The 17,783-nt window shown below is 33.6% G+C and overlaps 1 protein-coding gene across 1 annotated transcript in view; it reads left to right on the top strand.

Moving 5' to 3' along the window:
* LOC149561689 (TRAM, LAG1 and CLN8 (TLC) lipid-sensing domain containing protein) overlaps positions 1–17,783 on the top strand; it is a 54,736-nt gene that overhangs the window by 14,368 nt on the left and 22,585 nt on the right. The window contains exon 2 of the mRNA XM_089825237.1: positions 11,105–11,382. Within this exon, the coding sequence (XP_089681363.1) occupies positions 11,105–11,382 (278 nt within the window). The remainder of the gene's footprint in view (positions 1–11,104; positions 11,383–17,783) is intronic.

Raw genomic sequence — 17,783 nt, 5'->3', positions numbered from 1 at the left:
TTTAATTAAAAGAGAGGTTTTCTTTTAATTAAATGGGGACTTATTTTATTTAATTAAAATAGAGATTTTCTTTTAATTAAATAAAACTTGGGATAAAATGATCAACCTTAGAAAAATAAATAATCGAATTTGATCAAGGAAAATGATTTGAATTGATTTAATAAAATATTGCAAACCATTGATTCAGGAAATTGATAAATTGAATAATGAGGGCTCATAGTCTAGGCGACCATTTTAGGGTGTATACAAGCTGTAGTTATGTGTTAGCTTTCTTCAAATTTTTTTAGCTAGAGTAAAACATTTCTCTTCTTTATGATCGTTTCCTAAGGAAACATCACTTTATCATTTTGTATGTATAGACCTCTCAGTCTATGTTAATAACAAGCAAATATTTTCCAATTACTTAGTAATAGATGCGCCCCCTATGATTTTGGGGTTGTACTTGTCTAGGGGACGAAACAGAGATGTGGGGTCGGATTTTTGCTGTCCCTAGAGCTGTCCCCTGTTTGCCAAATTTGGAAACGTCCCTGAAACAACAATTTTTTTTTGCAAGAAACTTGGGGACAACCAACAATACTGGAGATGGCTTTGCTGTCCCTGAAACTTCTGGCCGTCCCCAAAACTGTTTGTTGTCCCCTTTTTTCTAGTTAGTTAGGTAAATGCCAAACACCCCCAAATTTATTAATTTCTTAAATTTTTGTTGTTTGTGCGGGCCCATAGTTGTCTTAAAGACATACTAAAATAATGCAAACCATATTTGGTCCATTAAAAGTTAAAACACTAACTCTCCTACTCTTTTTAGATTTGACATAATTGCAAAGAGGAAGAAAAATAAAACATAGAGCAGCAACAGCAGCGGGGAAAGATTGCATTAATATTTACTACTTGCTATTTTAGCTGGACTTCTCTCTGTTTAATTCTGATTTCATGATTGATACTTGGAGCTTGATATTGTTATAATGGAAGTAACTAGTATTTGCCATTTGATAATTTTCCATGGATTGATTTTCTAAAATGTCTATGGTGAATGGTTTATCAATGTTATGATATGCAAATTTGGATTTTCTCTCTATATATAAAAACATCCCCTATATTTTTAATCACCATCCCTTGAGGTCCCGCCCCCAAAACTTTGGCTAAGCCTCGTCCTCATACCGAAAACATGTCCCCGTCCCCTAAAACGCCCCCTTCCCAGAAACTCCGTGGAGCATAGGAAATTGGTATTGGAAAGTGTTGATACTTAGGCGTCCAAGCACTCAAGCGAAGTTTCAGCAGGGTTTGGGGAGCCAATTTTAATGAGAAATCACTCCCAAATTTGCACATTGATAAGTGGCTGCATGAGGAAAAATACATCTACAAAGAATCAGTTGCATAGAGATTTAAGAAGTATGGAAATAAACAACATTTCCAGTTCTCAAGAATAGAGTTTATGTTAATAAAAGACCCAAGAAATGACAGCTTGAGAAAGAAGTAAAACACATTTGGAGAATACAGATAAGTTCCAAAAATGAAATAAATAGCGATTTTCCTCTACAGTCACAATTGTTTTCTTGAAAAAAAAAAAAAACAATTTAGAGCCTGATTTAAGCAAATTGAATTTGTTTGATGCCTCTCCCTTTCAACTCTGTGATTGAGAGTATTCCCCCAATTCCCTTTCTTCAAATTCTCCCTCTACTTCAACCAATTTCTCTCCGAATAAGCAAGGTTGAATTGGTGCTCTACATTCTCTGATTTTCTCTATTCTTCTTTCCGACTTTTTTATGCCCCTTTGTTTTATGTGCTTCTCTTCTTATTATACTTTCCTCAAAAAAATATAGAACATTCTTTACTCAAACATGCCCTTTTTTTTTCTTCCCAAAAATTGTTTAATCGGTAAGTTTCCTTTATAGTCTATTGTTTAAAATCAGACTCTTTCCAATTTAAGTTTTAAAAAAAACAATGAGGTAAGATAATAGAATTTTAAAATTAATTAATTCAGATTTACTATTTCAGTTATATTTAAATATAAAGAAAAGGCTTTTTAATGAAAATACATCTATTAATGATATATTTGATCCCAATTTATGATTATCGTATTTTATTTCTTTCATTTAAAATATCATCGTACTAAAATAATGTTTCAATTATGAAGACAATATAAGCTGTGTGTTCTATAATCATCACTTTCTAATACGGAAAATTTAACATTTTCACCACTTGTGAACGCATATCAATTTAGTTTATATTAATTGATAAGGTAGAGATAAAGTGCGAGGTAAGGATAGAAATAAAAAGCAACTAATCTAATATGCAATAACGACTATGTGGTGTGTGCAGCTATGAGACAAACCACACCTACCCTTCCGAGGAGCTAGTCTCCTCTACCTTGACCACACTCTTGCCTTCTTCCTACAACCACTCAAACACACTTGAAGACACATCAGTAGGTTAGTGTCCAATAATCCATAATCAAACATTAACTCATAACTCATAATTTAATTTAAATTTCATACATTGAATATGTTATTTAAAATGTTCGACAACATGAATAGTATGGAACATAGCATTGGATCGAACATCATCATCCATCAGAGGTAAATTACAGCACTTCGCAATATCATTAAACTACTTACATATAACCCATTCAAAATAACATGAACTAAGGTCAAAGTCCAACAGCCTAGTCAAACAGTCAAATAGTCATAGAAATATGCTAGAAAATAGGTGTAATCAAGGGTGAGTCGTGACAAATGACATTGTGTCTAATAGTTGGGCAAGCAAATTTGCAGAGAGTCAGAACAAAATCATATGTTAGCTGCATAATCTACGGATGTGAGGGGAGGATGCAACAAGAAGGAACATTAAATGGAAGCTTGCATCTTTAGAAGCATCCGGACAAAGGTCAAACTATTGAACACAAATCACATGAAATGCTAGATTGAACAAGTTGCCAGTGCCCAAGTAGAGCAAATTGCAGCAATATCATTATCACAATACATTGCCCAAATGGCTTTGGAAACTAATAATGGCATCTTTGAGATTCATATAGAGAGATATGGGCATGTTGTGGTCAATATCAAAAAGGCTCAAGAAAGAAATCATACTCTTGTCTTCTGAAAGAACATTGGATAAGTCTAATATTGGTCGGTTTTAGATAAAGAGTAGGAAACTATACCCTTCCTTCAAATACAATTGAAGTTAAAGTGCTCATAGACATACAAGTAATATTCTTGTAATATCATATAAACAACAATACCAGCATAAACTTGTAATCTTAGCATTATGATCATATATTTCAAGTTAAACATCAAAATATTAAAATGTCAAATGATAATTCATAACGTCAACTTCAAGTATCGCTGTTTCAAGTTTGAAGTTCAGCAAAAGGATTAATAACTTCATCATCATCATCTTTTTCTTCTTCTTCATTGACATTTGTTGATTCACAAAGAGTGCTTTAAGGCCAATAGGATGAGATGCAAGTTGCAATGCACATATACCAAGTTTTGTGCTCTTTTTTATTGTAACCCATTTTCAAGTTTGGAGTTCAACAAAAGAATTAATAACTTCATCATCATCATCATCATTATCATCATCTTCTTCATTGACATTTATTGATTCACAAAGAGTGCTAAGGCCAATAGGATGAGATGCAAGTTGCAATGCACATATACCAAGTTCTGTGCTCTTTTTTGATTGCAACTCATTGCGCTTTACTAAGCGGATGAAAGAATATGTGCTCCAATTTCTTTCTGATGCAGATGAACCAACAACCTATGAAGACAAGACAAAGTAAACAATTATGATAAATTTATAAATTTTATTTAATTAAACTACTAGCAACTCATGAAGGCAAAGTAGGCAAAATTTTTAAAAGAGAATTTGTGATATAATTTTGATTACATGGGGCTCCATTGTTTGGAATCTTTGGCCATAGAGGTACCACCAACTACAAACATTCTTCTAAACCTTTGACAAAGAACATTATTAGACCTCTTGCATTCACAGAGTCAATAAACTCATTTGTAATCAAGTCTTTTATATCATCATTAGGAAAGAGTCTTTCAAATGCTGCCTTGCACCCATTAGACACTTCTAATTCTCTATATGGTGGCACCCTTCCTGGTAGATCAATATATTGGGTGCTATAATATTTTGGTGTCAATGCATAGGCAAACAAATGTAGAGTTGTCATCTTGTTCCATCATTCTACCACAATTGCTTGCAATTGTTTGGAGAAAGTCTCCTTGGGATCTTGCTCTTTTTTATTTACAACTTGCTTCATCTTCTCAAGTATTGAGTCTATGCCATCATCTCCAAGGTAAGGCCTGTCCATGTCAGTGTAGCAAAGTGTGCTCATAAGGGGCTCGGTAAACTTAAAGAGATAAAACGTTCCCACTACGACTCATCTAATGTCCTTTGCTTATTTTTTGTTGCCCTCCCATTGTTGCTTTGCCTCCATGTAGACCAATTATTCCTGATCACCATATTGCATTTGCCACTTTCACGTGCACAAGTTGTCTAAAGACAATTAAGTTTGATGTAAAACAGGTCTCAACAACCTGTAACAGAAATTAGAGCAAAAAAATACAACTATTACAGACATACTTCAAAACAGAATACACATTACACAATCAGATTATAAAAATCAGAACATGTGAAATACCATTTTTTTTATAAACTAAATTACTACTTCAAGTCAAAGTTCACATATCTTCAATAGTCTAAGTGTGAGAATAATCTTAAAATTCCTTGAGTTATGTGGTGGTTTATGATGAACATCTGGATGTTCTTAACCTCTTCATACATCTCTTTGATCCATCCAATATTGTTCCCAATCTTTTGTACCGCACAAGGTGTCCAAAAGATGTTGATATTGCTCTTTAACCAACAAACCAACAACTCTACAAGTCTTTGCATTGTCTGTTATGACTTGAACAATGTTTCTAGGTCCCACTTGTTCAATGATAGAGATGAGAATATCAACGATAAATGGTCCATCCTTTACTTGCTCCTCACAATCCACAGATTTCAGAAACATTGCTCGTTTAGGGGACACTGTTATGACATTGATCAAGCGGTGATATATTGCATATTTCCACCAATCTGAAATAATTGATACTTTTGTCTCAATCCATGAATCCCTTAATGGGATTCGGTACATCCTTAACCCCCTTGACCTCTTTATCCAACAAGGTGGTTCATACTTTCTTATGATCCCCTTAGATGCTCTTGGAGCTTCATTGACACTTTTCAACATCTTCTTAGTATGGGGAATGAACAAAATTGAAAGGAAGCCCATTTTCATATAAGCATCTTACTACATCAATGTCGACAATTTCCCGACTCTCATATTGAAATGCAGTTTCTAGTTTTCCCTTTCTTTTGTGTGTAATGGGTGCTGAGTTGCAGTTTCAGTGTTGGCTACAGTAGTATAAAAGGGTTGGTCTTCTATTACAATATTTGTAGAGAGGGGTTGTATTCCCTTTAATTGTTTTTAGTGCCAATGGTTCTATTTTGTCTACGCGCTTCTCTCTCTTTCGTTGCTTCACACCACAATATAATATAATACCGCTTCATTTGGTATAGGCACATTTGTTTTTTCTAGGGCATTTTGTGACTCCTTCCAGGGAATCCACAGAAATCACTTATGATCCAATAGTATGAACTATTCCTTTCTACATCACAACCCTGGCATTTCCAACAAAAGGTGCTCATATAATATCAACATGCATGCACAAAGGAGATTCAAAATTTGGTTCTATTCTTTGTTTAGTATTTTGTACAAAGTCATTGTAGTTCCTATGACAATTATACATATTCAATATATAAACAAGAGAATGAAAAACTCAAAAATGAAAGAAGATTGGTAGATCTGATGAATAATGAAAAATAGTTGTACAAAAACAAAATTAAATGAAAAAATCTTACCTTTTCTTCTCATTTGATGAATGAGGTACAAATACTTGATGAACATCCACAAATCAATCTTCCAACTCTTTCCACAACCAAACTCTTGGTCAACCACCTATTTGCACGCCAAACGAAAGTTAGAAGCCAATATAGGTCCTTTAGAACCCACTTTTTAGGGTTGTGGATGTCAAAAAAGTATTAAATTTGCAAAAAAATGCCTTGTATATAGACTTTGACTGCCAGCCCACCTTGGTTTAATCAAGGTCTAACGAAGTTTGCTGGGGTCTGCTCAGGTCCGAAAGGTGGCAGGCCTGCTTTGAACCAGGAGCCATCTGATTGGACCCTATTCTGACCCACAATCAGACCGGAACAGGACAATGGACCAGTTAGAATCTAGCTTGGTCCATAGGGTAAGGGGGCGAACAAAGTAACTTAGGTTATAGCATATGAATGAAAATATTATGTTCAGATATGCAGGTTTATTGAATGACAACAACTATGGATGAGTACCATAACCTTCATTATGTAGAACAAGTAAATGGTAATTCATCACATGATAGAGGTTGCATACTTCTATGCAAGTATTGATTGGGATGGATGGTAGTAGATGGGATGTTTATGGCTATGCAATTATTAATGAATATCATTGACTAACATTACATTCTACAATGCAGATTCATAGACTAAAACGCATGATAATGATTCTATTCCTCATCATTCTTATAATCAAAGACATGGATTGCTAATGATAAAGTAGATACATAATGATTAAAGGTCATTTTCTCAATTCACGCAAATAATTTTTCTTTAGAATCAATGAAAAAAATGATTGGCTTGCCTATTATATCAGACAATGAAGGTCTTGGTGCACATGAATAAGATTCGGTTTCTGTTATCAATCCTTACATTGGTTCGACCCAAGCCTTAAGTCTGTAATTCTAAGTTACCAGATTCTCTCCAGCATCCCTCAAAGTCTGGTTCGATTCTGTACAAAGTCTGGTTCTTGTCAAATTCTCCTCAAATTCTCTTGCAGAACTACGAATTTGTGGCAAATTCGTAGTTCAGAGGAACCCAGGCAGAACTTGAAGTGAATTTTGAAGAATTTGCTGCCCAGCGGCCAACCCTGGGCTGAATTTTGTATCAAAACATTTTTTTAGACTGTTTTGAAGTGTTTTTTGTGCCTAATTTGGTCTATTTGATCCTCTTAACCCTAAAGTGACCACTAAAAAGACCAAAAAAGATGGCCTATAATGTCATTTATGCATTTGTGAATGAAAATGAACACTTGGTTATAGAGGAAATCCAAATTGACAATAGTGATTTCCAAATTGATGATTATAGAGGAACTTCTTTTAAAAAGATATGATATATTTGAATCCAGGGCTTAAAATTTGAATCTTAACTTTCGATCTAGCCTGGTTAGAAATCCACTAACCAATACAAAATAAAAATTCACATAAGTGCACTTATCTTTTGACAATTCCTTTCATTCTTAAACTATTCCCTTGGACATGGAAATATGTTTTGTGCATGCAACCAAGCAAGTGTATCATGTTGTATGTATGGCTAAATGATGCAATTAATATCCTATTGAATTGAAACATAGAAATGGTGGTGTATTTTGCTATGTTGCTTTACTATTAGCATAGTGATGTATGGACTTATTTGTTATTGCACATATATACACACATACATATTTTAAAAAAACATATGTTTTTGTACGGATGAACCTAAAACAAATCTGAGCACAACCCCCCAAAAACTTTAATGAATTTCGAACCCGAATCTCTAACCTGCATCCGTACCAGAATCTGAACTAGCAACTTAGCTAAAATTGAATAAACTTAATCAATATAGCAGATCCTTCAGGATCATAATTCGTATAGAAGCCTACTGCTATTACATTGAGGTATCGCAAAAAATAACTTGTATCTTCTTGTAGCATAAAAGACCCAATTGAATATGAAAATCTTAAAAATAACTCCTAAGTTCTTACAGAATGAAAAGCCTCTAAGATGAATGAATCTGTATGGAGTGATAGTGGATAGCTTAAAGAATTATGCTGTTGCGAGAGAGGAAAATAACCTCTGCGATTTCTATGCATACAAAATAACCTCTGCGATTTCTTTACATGCTCCCTCACATTGGAAGTAGTATCTCCTCAACTCAGTGGCACGGAGTTACTCCAAGCCGCCTAAAGAGAATATTTTTTCTAAGTCAACTCATGAGAGATGCGATAAAATTGTAACTTAAAATTATTAATAAGATATGAACATTACTCTTCTTTATATTTATATATAAATATCTGTACCTATGGTTATCTAAGGTCAGTGCATAATTCCTTATTCCCATGTATACAAATATCTATACTTATCTGTAAGTGCTTACATATATTTGTTCACAATATTTCACAAATATGCATGTACATATTTTGTTATCCATTTGCATACATATGCAAATGGTATTATGTACTTAGCATGTGTTCATGAGGTTGTTCCATTTAAAATTGATAGATTAACAAGAGTTATGCAAATGATTAATTCGTTTCTTCATTAACTTGATAAAATTCTATTGATGAAAATTAAATCACTATAATTAAAGATGAACAATGGAAGGACCTCCAATCCCCATCCTTGACAATTGGCTACATACGACCATATCTATCCCTGCAACTTGGTGATCAAATGACCAAGATTACTTATCAATGGGTTCCGACTTGGATGGCGATTTTCACCGTTCTCCACTTCTTCATCCTCTCTCCCTTTGTTTTGAGGGCAACCATTTTCTTGCATCCACTGACACATGAGATAGCCATAACTTTCTTACCCTTTTGATATCAATATGTTAATATTTATTGCTAGCATAATTCATCCATATTCATTTACATTTAACAATCTTCAACAGTATTCTAATATCTCACTAGGGTTTGTACTTCATATTTTCACATAGAAATTCAACAAATAATTTTGCACGCAGTAGATTTCAATTTATCCAGCAAAAACACAAAATTTCCAACTGAAATAAAGTTTTGAAATACTGCAATTAAATCTTCAGTAAGAAATACCATAGAATCCAATCTTAGTTACAAAACTTATAGCAAAATTGGATACCAGAAATATGAATCTGAAATACTATGTGAAACACTTGCACAATGTCTCCAACTAACAATGGGTTTCCATCCACTGCCTCCAAGCTCAAGGGTTTCCGTACTCAAACCTGCTGAAAGCTTAAACTGTTTAGAACTCTCCAAGAGAGAAATGTAATAAAAATCATATACCAAGCATGTTGAGAATGAGGCTCTCACTATTATTTTAAAGCACGATCTGATGACTTCATTTTCCTTTTTCTGTCTCTTGATTTTCCCTTTAAAATATCAATTCCCACTTGAGGGAATAAAGTGATCTTTTAATAATAAAATGACATTATAATATGCACTTTAATTGAATAGAATTAAATTATTTAATCTTCACGCATTGAATTACTGATCAATTAGACTTGGATAATTAAGTGTGTGGTAGTTTGTTGGCTAGATCTTAGCAAGATGTTCCTAGTCCAACTCTAAAATACCAACATCACTGAGCCCATTGATGACTTACTAAAAATAGCAATTGTCTGGAAACCTTGCTAAATAAACTCTGATTGGCTAGAAAGTGGAATTGCCTAGGCCAATTCTGTCTCTAATCCCTGTGAAGTCCTGGTCAGGCCACGAGACCAAGACAAAATAGGCTAACAACACATAATGAATAAATGCGGTAGAAAGGGGACATTACATGTATACACCAAAATTCATCAATATACTTCAATATTCATTCAAATGCATCAATATACATCAATATACATAATAAACATATACATTTCCACTTAAGAAGTTAAAACAATTACTTCATAAAGTTCATTAAGGGAGGTAACAAATCTTATGTATTGTGAATTTGTGAGGCCCCATTAATTTAGTAAAAATCCTTGGGCATTTGGGAAGATGGTTTATGTGGTTGGTGCTGCATTAACTCTGCATGGGGATTTTTTTTTTTTCCTAGGATTAGAGTCTAATTGGCAGTAATTTCAAGTTAATTCAGAGCTATGTAATATGCATTTTTCTTACTAAGCTGTAAATTATGTATATGAGGAAATTCATTGGTTCTTTTCCTTCTAAATGGGGGTATGTAGGGACAAGGTTTTAGGGATGGCAAAAATATTCCAAATTTTTTGGGACAGCAGGGAGTCAGCTTTTAAAATAAGTCAAACAAATTAAAAAACAGAAGAAATTTTTTAAAGTAAATAAAATATGCCACACTTGCAGTGACATTCTTGCCCCTGGTTTTTACTTCTAGAAGTTTTTTGCACTTTTTGCCTTTAAAAAGTTACTTCAGAAAAACAATTTATCTTATACATATAATAGAGCAAGCTTTTCAGTCCTGAGAAAAGAGGAGATTGCTGCTAAGTCATCAATCTCCTCAGATATCTGAGGCTTTAGGAACATTGTCTAGACCCTTGTGGATGCCCTTGGAACACTGAGTAGTGCTTTTGAATTTTGTACATACATATATTTATATTTCTTTCAACATATGCTAGCATTCTCTAATAGAGACAAAACAGTGCTTCGTTTTCTTCAAAGGAGTTTGGGACGCTATAAGGAAAATTTGTCTTTTAACCCATGAAGAAAGCTCTTAAACTTTTTTCTTTATTATTTTGAGTGAGTTCTTTTGGCAAACTGGGCTGCAAACGACATATTTGAAAGTCTGTTCTTAAAAGGTGGGTCTTTTTCCTAAGGCATTTTTTCCTTTTGAGACATCTCCCATCTTGTATTTTATAGAGTCTTCTTTCACCATGAACTGGATGATGGATTCTGTCAGTGTTATGAATTTGATCCACTGGTAGACAGAAATTTGAACAAGAATGAACTATCCGGGAAACAATTATGACGCTTCTTGAGAGTGTTAATTAAATAGCACAGCACTGATGACACACCATGAGTAGTGTAAGAACTTAAGACTAGAAGGAATGCAAGAGTCGATCTCCTTTCTTATAATTAATCGCTCAATCATCAATATATAGCTAACTGGTGAATCTTGACTAATGTTTCAAGGTGTGTATAGTAATCTAAGATATTAACTTATTACTTAAATTTGAAATTAAAAATCATTTTCCATTGTTTCTAATGTTTTTTTAAATTCATTTTAGTCTTGATTCTACATCATTTTCAATGTATGTGCAGTGATATTGGTGCTATTATGTGCGTGGATGAATAAGGGTGCAAGAAAGATGTTTGATCATGAGGAGTTGTTTAGTGGCGTATGGTTGGGTGGATTCAAGTCATTATGCTTCTCTTGTGGATATTTTGCTTATGACCAATGGGACATGCTGGGGAATCATTTGTATAATCCTTGGGCGCCTTCTATATTAGTTCATCATATCCTCCTTTTGATCTGTTTTACACTTGCACTATACCGGCATGTCACAATAAATTACTTGATCCTCACCCTTGTTTGTGAGGTGAGATGACCTATTATTTATTTATGCTTTTGTTCATATGCTTAATATCAATGTTGAAATGGTGCCATGTCAGGAGTTAGAACATTGTAAATTAAAACTAGGTATAGGCTACTTTGTAGTTTGTCCAGCATATAAAGTTTTTGATTTGATGGCTTGAAAATCAATTAAGGTTCAGTCTTTATAATACACGAAACATCACATTTTAGCATTTTTCAATAGAATGACAAGTAGTGCCATTATGATAAAGGTTTGATGATTACATGACTGATTGTAGTCTTCTCTTTGCTTATTGACAATGTAGTAGTTTCCTCTTCTATGTACTGAGCCGGTTGAAATCTCATTGTTTGTCATATTTAATTTTTTTAGAGTATACTTAATTTTTTGATTCATATAGAATATTGAAGATTCTGCTAAACTTCACAGGATGATCAGCTTTGGACTTCGGTATAGTATTTATTGGAGTTCAATTTGATTCATATAGCTAACTTATGATAGAGTTGAAAAGTTATAGTGGCATTAACTTAGATGACATTTTTTTTGGATTAATCTGTGTTACGGGTCATGTTAGGCAGGGATACATTTTTCTCATTTTATTGAATAATTATTTAATGTTAACAACTTATATGTTGATAAAATCAGGAATGCTTTTGGATATAACTGGTTGAGAGTTTTGTGATTCCCCCAACCAGAAATGCATCACATGTCAAAAAAATCATCGACAGTTTGCTAATAAAACATAAACACCAAGGATAACTACAGGGAATAGGTCAGTGTCCTCATAACATGGAATTTAATAATCACGGCCAGCTATGTATGATAGTAGGAGTGATCAAGGAGAAACAAGCAATATCATTAAAAGTGAAAATTATTTAAGTTAATGAAAGGGTTGAAAGACATGATTAAATAAAGGTATTTAAAGGAAGGTGAAATCAAGAGGGAGGATGATCATATTTGGTGAAGACATATTGTTTATTCCCCTTGTGAAATATGAATCAAGGATTCAGAAATCCAAGGACGATCCCTGAAGATCAGAAATCAAGGGACAAAATCCCTTATTTTTTCACTTGCCAAGTTAGTGGACGGAAACCCATTTATTTTGGCTGATATTAGAAACATTCAAAAGACATTTGTACAAAGAGAGATAGCTGCGAATTGGAAGTATTACAGTGGGGACTAAAGAATAAGTTTTTATATTTTAAGAGTTATATTATAAGATTTAGATCCAAAGAATGTGATAATAAAAGTTTGTAATCTTTTAAGGTTGAATTAATATTTATAACTAATTATGCAAGAAGTATTGTGCATTAGGGTATTTATTGAATACAAAAATAAGGAATTTTAGAATGGAATATTACAATATGTTTTAAATCAACATGTCAGATCATACGCCATGTCCATCTTCAAGATTTAGAAAACAAATAGTAGATTGCAGACCAATTTAACTCATTAGATAGAGGGTGAAGGTGAGGGATGAAAAACCAGGAATACAGAGGAAGAATAATCAGAAAGTTGAATTAGAAAAAAATATAAAGTTTAATATTTATACAAGTTGAAAATACGAAAATATATTTGTATAATTAAAAATGAATTTCCATCAAATTTAAATGGAACTCTTTTGTAGGTAAGAATAAACAGCTATCTTAAAAATGTTCAGGGTGCCATTATAAAACATATATTAACACTCATAACAACAAATATTGAACGGCAGCAAGATTAAGGCTACACAAATCTATTATGAAGCAGAATCAAATTTTAATTGTCTACTTGTCAACAATTAGGAAACCTGAAGAATGCAAGTCAAAATCTATATAAAACAAAATTAATAATAATAAAAATCTGTAATGTCCCCATTCTTGAACCAATCCCATTACAGCATTAAGATACTTTTGTGGACAAGAAATGGCAATCCTTGGACACCAATAGCAAGTTGGGGTTATTAGGACTAGCTAAAAGTAACCATATTTAGATGTTAGCAAGGGCATAAGAAATGAGGAAATCACAAAATCTTATAAATAAGACGGTTTCCTAGTTATAATAGGAGGAATAGGGTGATCCCAATCAATATTAATCATCATACTAAGTTTGAAGAGTATATGCATCGATAACACAACCAGTTCTCTAACACAAGACAATGAATGCCATATGAAGAGATGACTACCTTCGAGACATTGTCATGAATTTTATGATCACCATTGTGTAAGTCATCTAGGCAACATTTGCAGAGACACTCACAACATATACATCAGCAAAGAGGAAGCACATATTACAATCATCATTGGTATCACCATTGTAAGGATTGACCAAACTGAGGGAGGATGATATTAAAGGTATAACAACTATCTTGAACATATCCATCATCATGTGAAAGACAGTAAAGTAAGGAGATTAATGAATCGTGGGCAAGAAAGGAGTAATTCCTTTTATATCAATATGAGGGCAACTGATCAAGAGATAAATATATTCAATTGAGGTTAGATGACATCCGAGTTTGACGAACTATCGATCAGAAAGAAACACTGATAAAGTTGTATTTTTGTAGTTAGTCGAAATCACGGATAATGACTTCAATCTCTCAATGTTCAAATCAAATGATTGGATATAGCCAATTAAGAGAATTTGGCAGGAAAGTACTGGGATATGAGCATTATAATAGTCACAATGACAAGTGATGATCATGTTGATGGAGGGAGCCTATAGTCGATCTCAAAAATACCCTCATTGGATTGACTAAACAAAGATATTATCAATATCAGGTATGAGCAATATGGATAATGAATAGAGATTTCCTTCATCAAGGGCTATGCTATATGCAAACTGAATGTAATGTCCCAATTTTCATGAGCATCAGAGTTGAGGGATTAACCTATTATTGTGTCCCTCATAGGCTAATTATTGTGGATAGAGAGTCTTCTAAGGTAGAGTTTTTAAATGGAGGTTCTTATCTTCTCCAGAATTCTATATGTTCCAGTTTGGTCTTCGTTTGACTTAGATTGGACTTTGTTTGAGCTCAGTTTCATGTGCTTACTATTTATAGTAATTATGGGGTTGATCAAGAAGGGCCATTTCTATTTTTAGTAAGGTAGTCATACCAATAGAGGATTCAATGGTTAACTCCTTGGTTCAGGCAGAATTGAAAAATAGTGAGTATTTGTGGAGTTATGCTACCCTAATTATTAATAAAGTAATATTTCATTAATAATTAATCTTCAAAGGCATAATAAGAAGTTCTATGTGCACTTTATATTCAATGGAGCCGTGACTGTTCATTTAAGTGACTTAAAGTGCAATTAATGATTTTAATATTTGAAGACCGTTTATTGATACACTTTATAAAGTCAAAAGAGAAAATAAAGTATGTTTTAAATGATTATTAAAAACATTACTTTTGAGGGCCATTTATCAAAGCATTCAATGAGGTTGAAAAAAAGAATCTATATCATTTTAAATGTTTTAAAGTGCACATGAAGGAAACAGAACCAAGTGCAAAAAAATATATAAAGCCTCTTCATGGAAATAGTTTCATTATATGATTGATGAATTTTGCTTGTGTTCTTGTGAAGACTTGAAGTTTCCAAGGGCTTCAACATTTGCTTGAAGAATTGAGAATTCTTCCACGTTATTGCAGCTATTTGAGTTGGTGAAACATCCAGTGAATTTGGCATTCAAATGAGATTCATTCAGAAGTTCTATTTGTGCATATAAATCAAGTATTTCATCTAAGATTTGAAGGATTGGAAGGTATATCTACAGAAGAGCTGGAGATTCATTCTTGGCAGCCATTCTACATCAGATTTAACTATTTAGTAGCTGCTACAATACCTGTGAACAATGATGCTACAGTATTTTGAACGGTAGCTGCTATAGTAATTTCCTCTTGGCAAGTGGGGTTTATATCAACCAATGGTTAAAGCTTGTCAACTGCAGATTACATATTTGTTAGAGAATGTTTATGGGACTTTGATTGCCGGTTTGCAGTTCCAAAATTTGCTGTTATAATAGTTTTTAGACCCACAACTCATTCCGGTTTTTAAATTCTTTATATATGCAAGTAGTTACATTGTTATTACTTGCATCTCTTTCAATTAAAGTTTGGAGTAACCTGCCAAGTGTTTGTGAAAATAGGTTTATTAGATTGCATGCCAAGTCTTTGTGAAGCTGCCCTTTGACTGTAGATGCACATTTTACATGTAGACATCATATGTGTTAATTCTGTAACTTCGAAATCATACTGGTCTGATGGAACAGATTGTACAGATCTGATTATGCATAAATAATGCCTTTGTAATGAAGGCCTATAAATATAATTTTTTAGTCTTCAATCATGATCGGCATCTCCCTTGGAGTAATGTTGTTTAAGTTTAATCTTGAACAAATTAGTTAGTTTAATCACTAACTAAACCTATTCTTTAATAGGCGCTGATTTGGAGAGAATAATTCTAGCTGACCTAGAGAGGGACATGTCCCTTCTAGAGACATGCCCCTTGGGTGCCGTATTTATGTAGGTTATGTTTGTGAATAAAGTACACAACAAAATCTAAGTTTGCTCCTTTAGAATACATTTCCTCATACGAATAGGAGCAAAATATATATATTATTGCAGAACTATTATCTCAGCAAGGACTTATATTCCATCTGTAATTGATCAAGACCATCTCCAGCATTTCAAAGGTTTTATACCAGTTTGATGAAGCATCAGAATTTGCAGAAACTTTAAATGGTATTAGAGCTCTGGTAGTCGAACCTAGGCTTTGCAAATTAAACGATCAGACTTTAAATATCTAGCAACATCCTTCTATCTTCACTGGCAAGCACAATCAGACCCAAGGACAGGTTTGATGGGAAAGAATACTTCGTTGCTTGGAAATTCAGAATTATGATGATTCTTGAAGACAATGATGTGAAATAGTTCGTTGATAAAGCATCCAAGCAACCTGATGTTGAACCTAATAAAACTATCTAGAGTAAAGGAAATAGGAAAACCATGCAGATCATATTTGATGGAGTGAAAAATGAAATAATGCTTATGCTTATGAAACATCAAACAACATTTCATATGATGAATGCATTATTAAATGCATATGAGGTTAACAATACAACTAGAACCCTTGCACTAAAAAGGCAACTAAATCATATACAAATAAAGAAGGGAAAATCTATGAACTCTTACTTTCTTAGGGTGGCTAGTATAAGAGACGAACTTGTAAGTATAGGGACCGTAATCGAAGGCAAGGAACTAACATATATTCTTGCCCTCTTAATTTTGTTGCCTTGTGTTGATAAATGAATTGTCTTCTCTCCCTTTATATAGGCGATTCTAAAAGTGAAGAGGCATGGCCCTAATCTGGGCCAATTTGCCTTATTTAGGCCAATAAAATTATTTCCATTTAATCTTTTTTTCTCCCACGTAGGCCTTCTTGTTTAAGGCTGAACCCCAAGTTTTTAATTCACCAAATCATGTGCAATGTGCCTTCTCCTTGACTCAAACAAATCTGATCTTCACTCTCATAATTGCTGCAGAGATAATGTTAATACCTTGCTTCTCAAGCTTTAGGAATGTTGGATTTTACCCAACCCTCCAAAATTTGCTCTACAACTTACACACCCTTCTCTTGCCTAGAATCCTTCTATTGGAACATAATATGACTTGTCAAAATCATTTATTTCATTCAATCACTCTTATTCCACCTGTTTGCCCAATTAGGCCAGTTTAGCCTAGAAGCACTGCCAAAAAGGTTTTCAAGGCTTAACTCTCAGAATTTCCATAGTACTTTACAAACAAATTTGGGTTCTGAGTACCCTTTTGGTTGGAAGTTATTTAACTTCTCAAAAGGGTTTGGATCGATTCATTTGCTTCTGAAGGAAAATTTGACTTTCTCAGTGGGTCTAATAGGCTTGATTATGCCCACTTTACAAAGGAACTACTAACAAATGGTTTGGTTTTGTCAAATTAACGATTGGACCAGATTCCCTAAAAATATCCTAAATCCAGAGTTTCAGCCTCTGGTTCAACCATACATGAGAGATATGGTGACTTCTAGTGCTGTTCTCCAAAAAAAAAAATGGAAGAAAAAGCCTGCTAGGGCTTGCTGTTAAAATTGAACGCCAACAAATACACAAAAATGGATTGTAGAATCTGTAAGGGGATCGTCTTAGCAACCAAAATCCAAAAGGTCGTTGTATTTGGCTGGTTACAAGTGGAGATAAATGGATTTCTTTTCAAAACCCTCAATTTCTAATTAAATTCCAACCTCCTTTCAAATGTTTCAGCTTTTCTCATGTTTCCTAATACCTTAGAATACCAAATCTGTCGCAAAAAAAGCTAACTCAATCCTCTATGCATTCATGGTGGTTTCAGATTTTTAAATTAATGTATATTTCCGTACCAAGGCTGGGGATAGCAC

Source organism: Cupressus sempervirens, chromosome 4 (assembly GCF_028749045.1).
Source record: "Cupressus sempervirens isolate cs-2001-9-10 chromosome 4, ASM2874904v1, whole genome shotgun sequence".
In the NCBI taxonomy this organism is placed as follows: Eukaryota; Viridiplantae; Streptophyta; class Pinopsida; order Cupressales; family Cupressaceae; genus Cupressus; species Cupressus sempervirens.
Note: the sequence above shows the minus strand (reverse complement) of the source record. Positions and strands in the feature narration are given on the sequence as shown.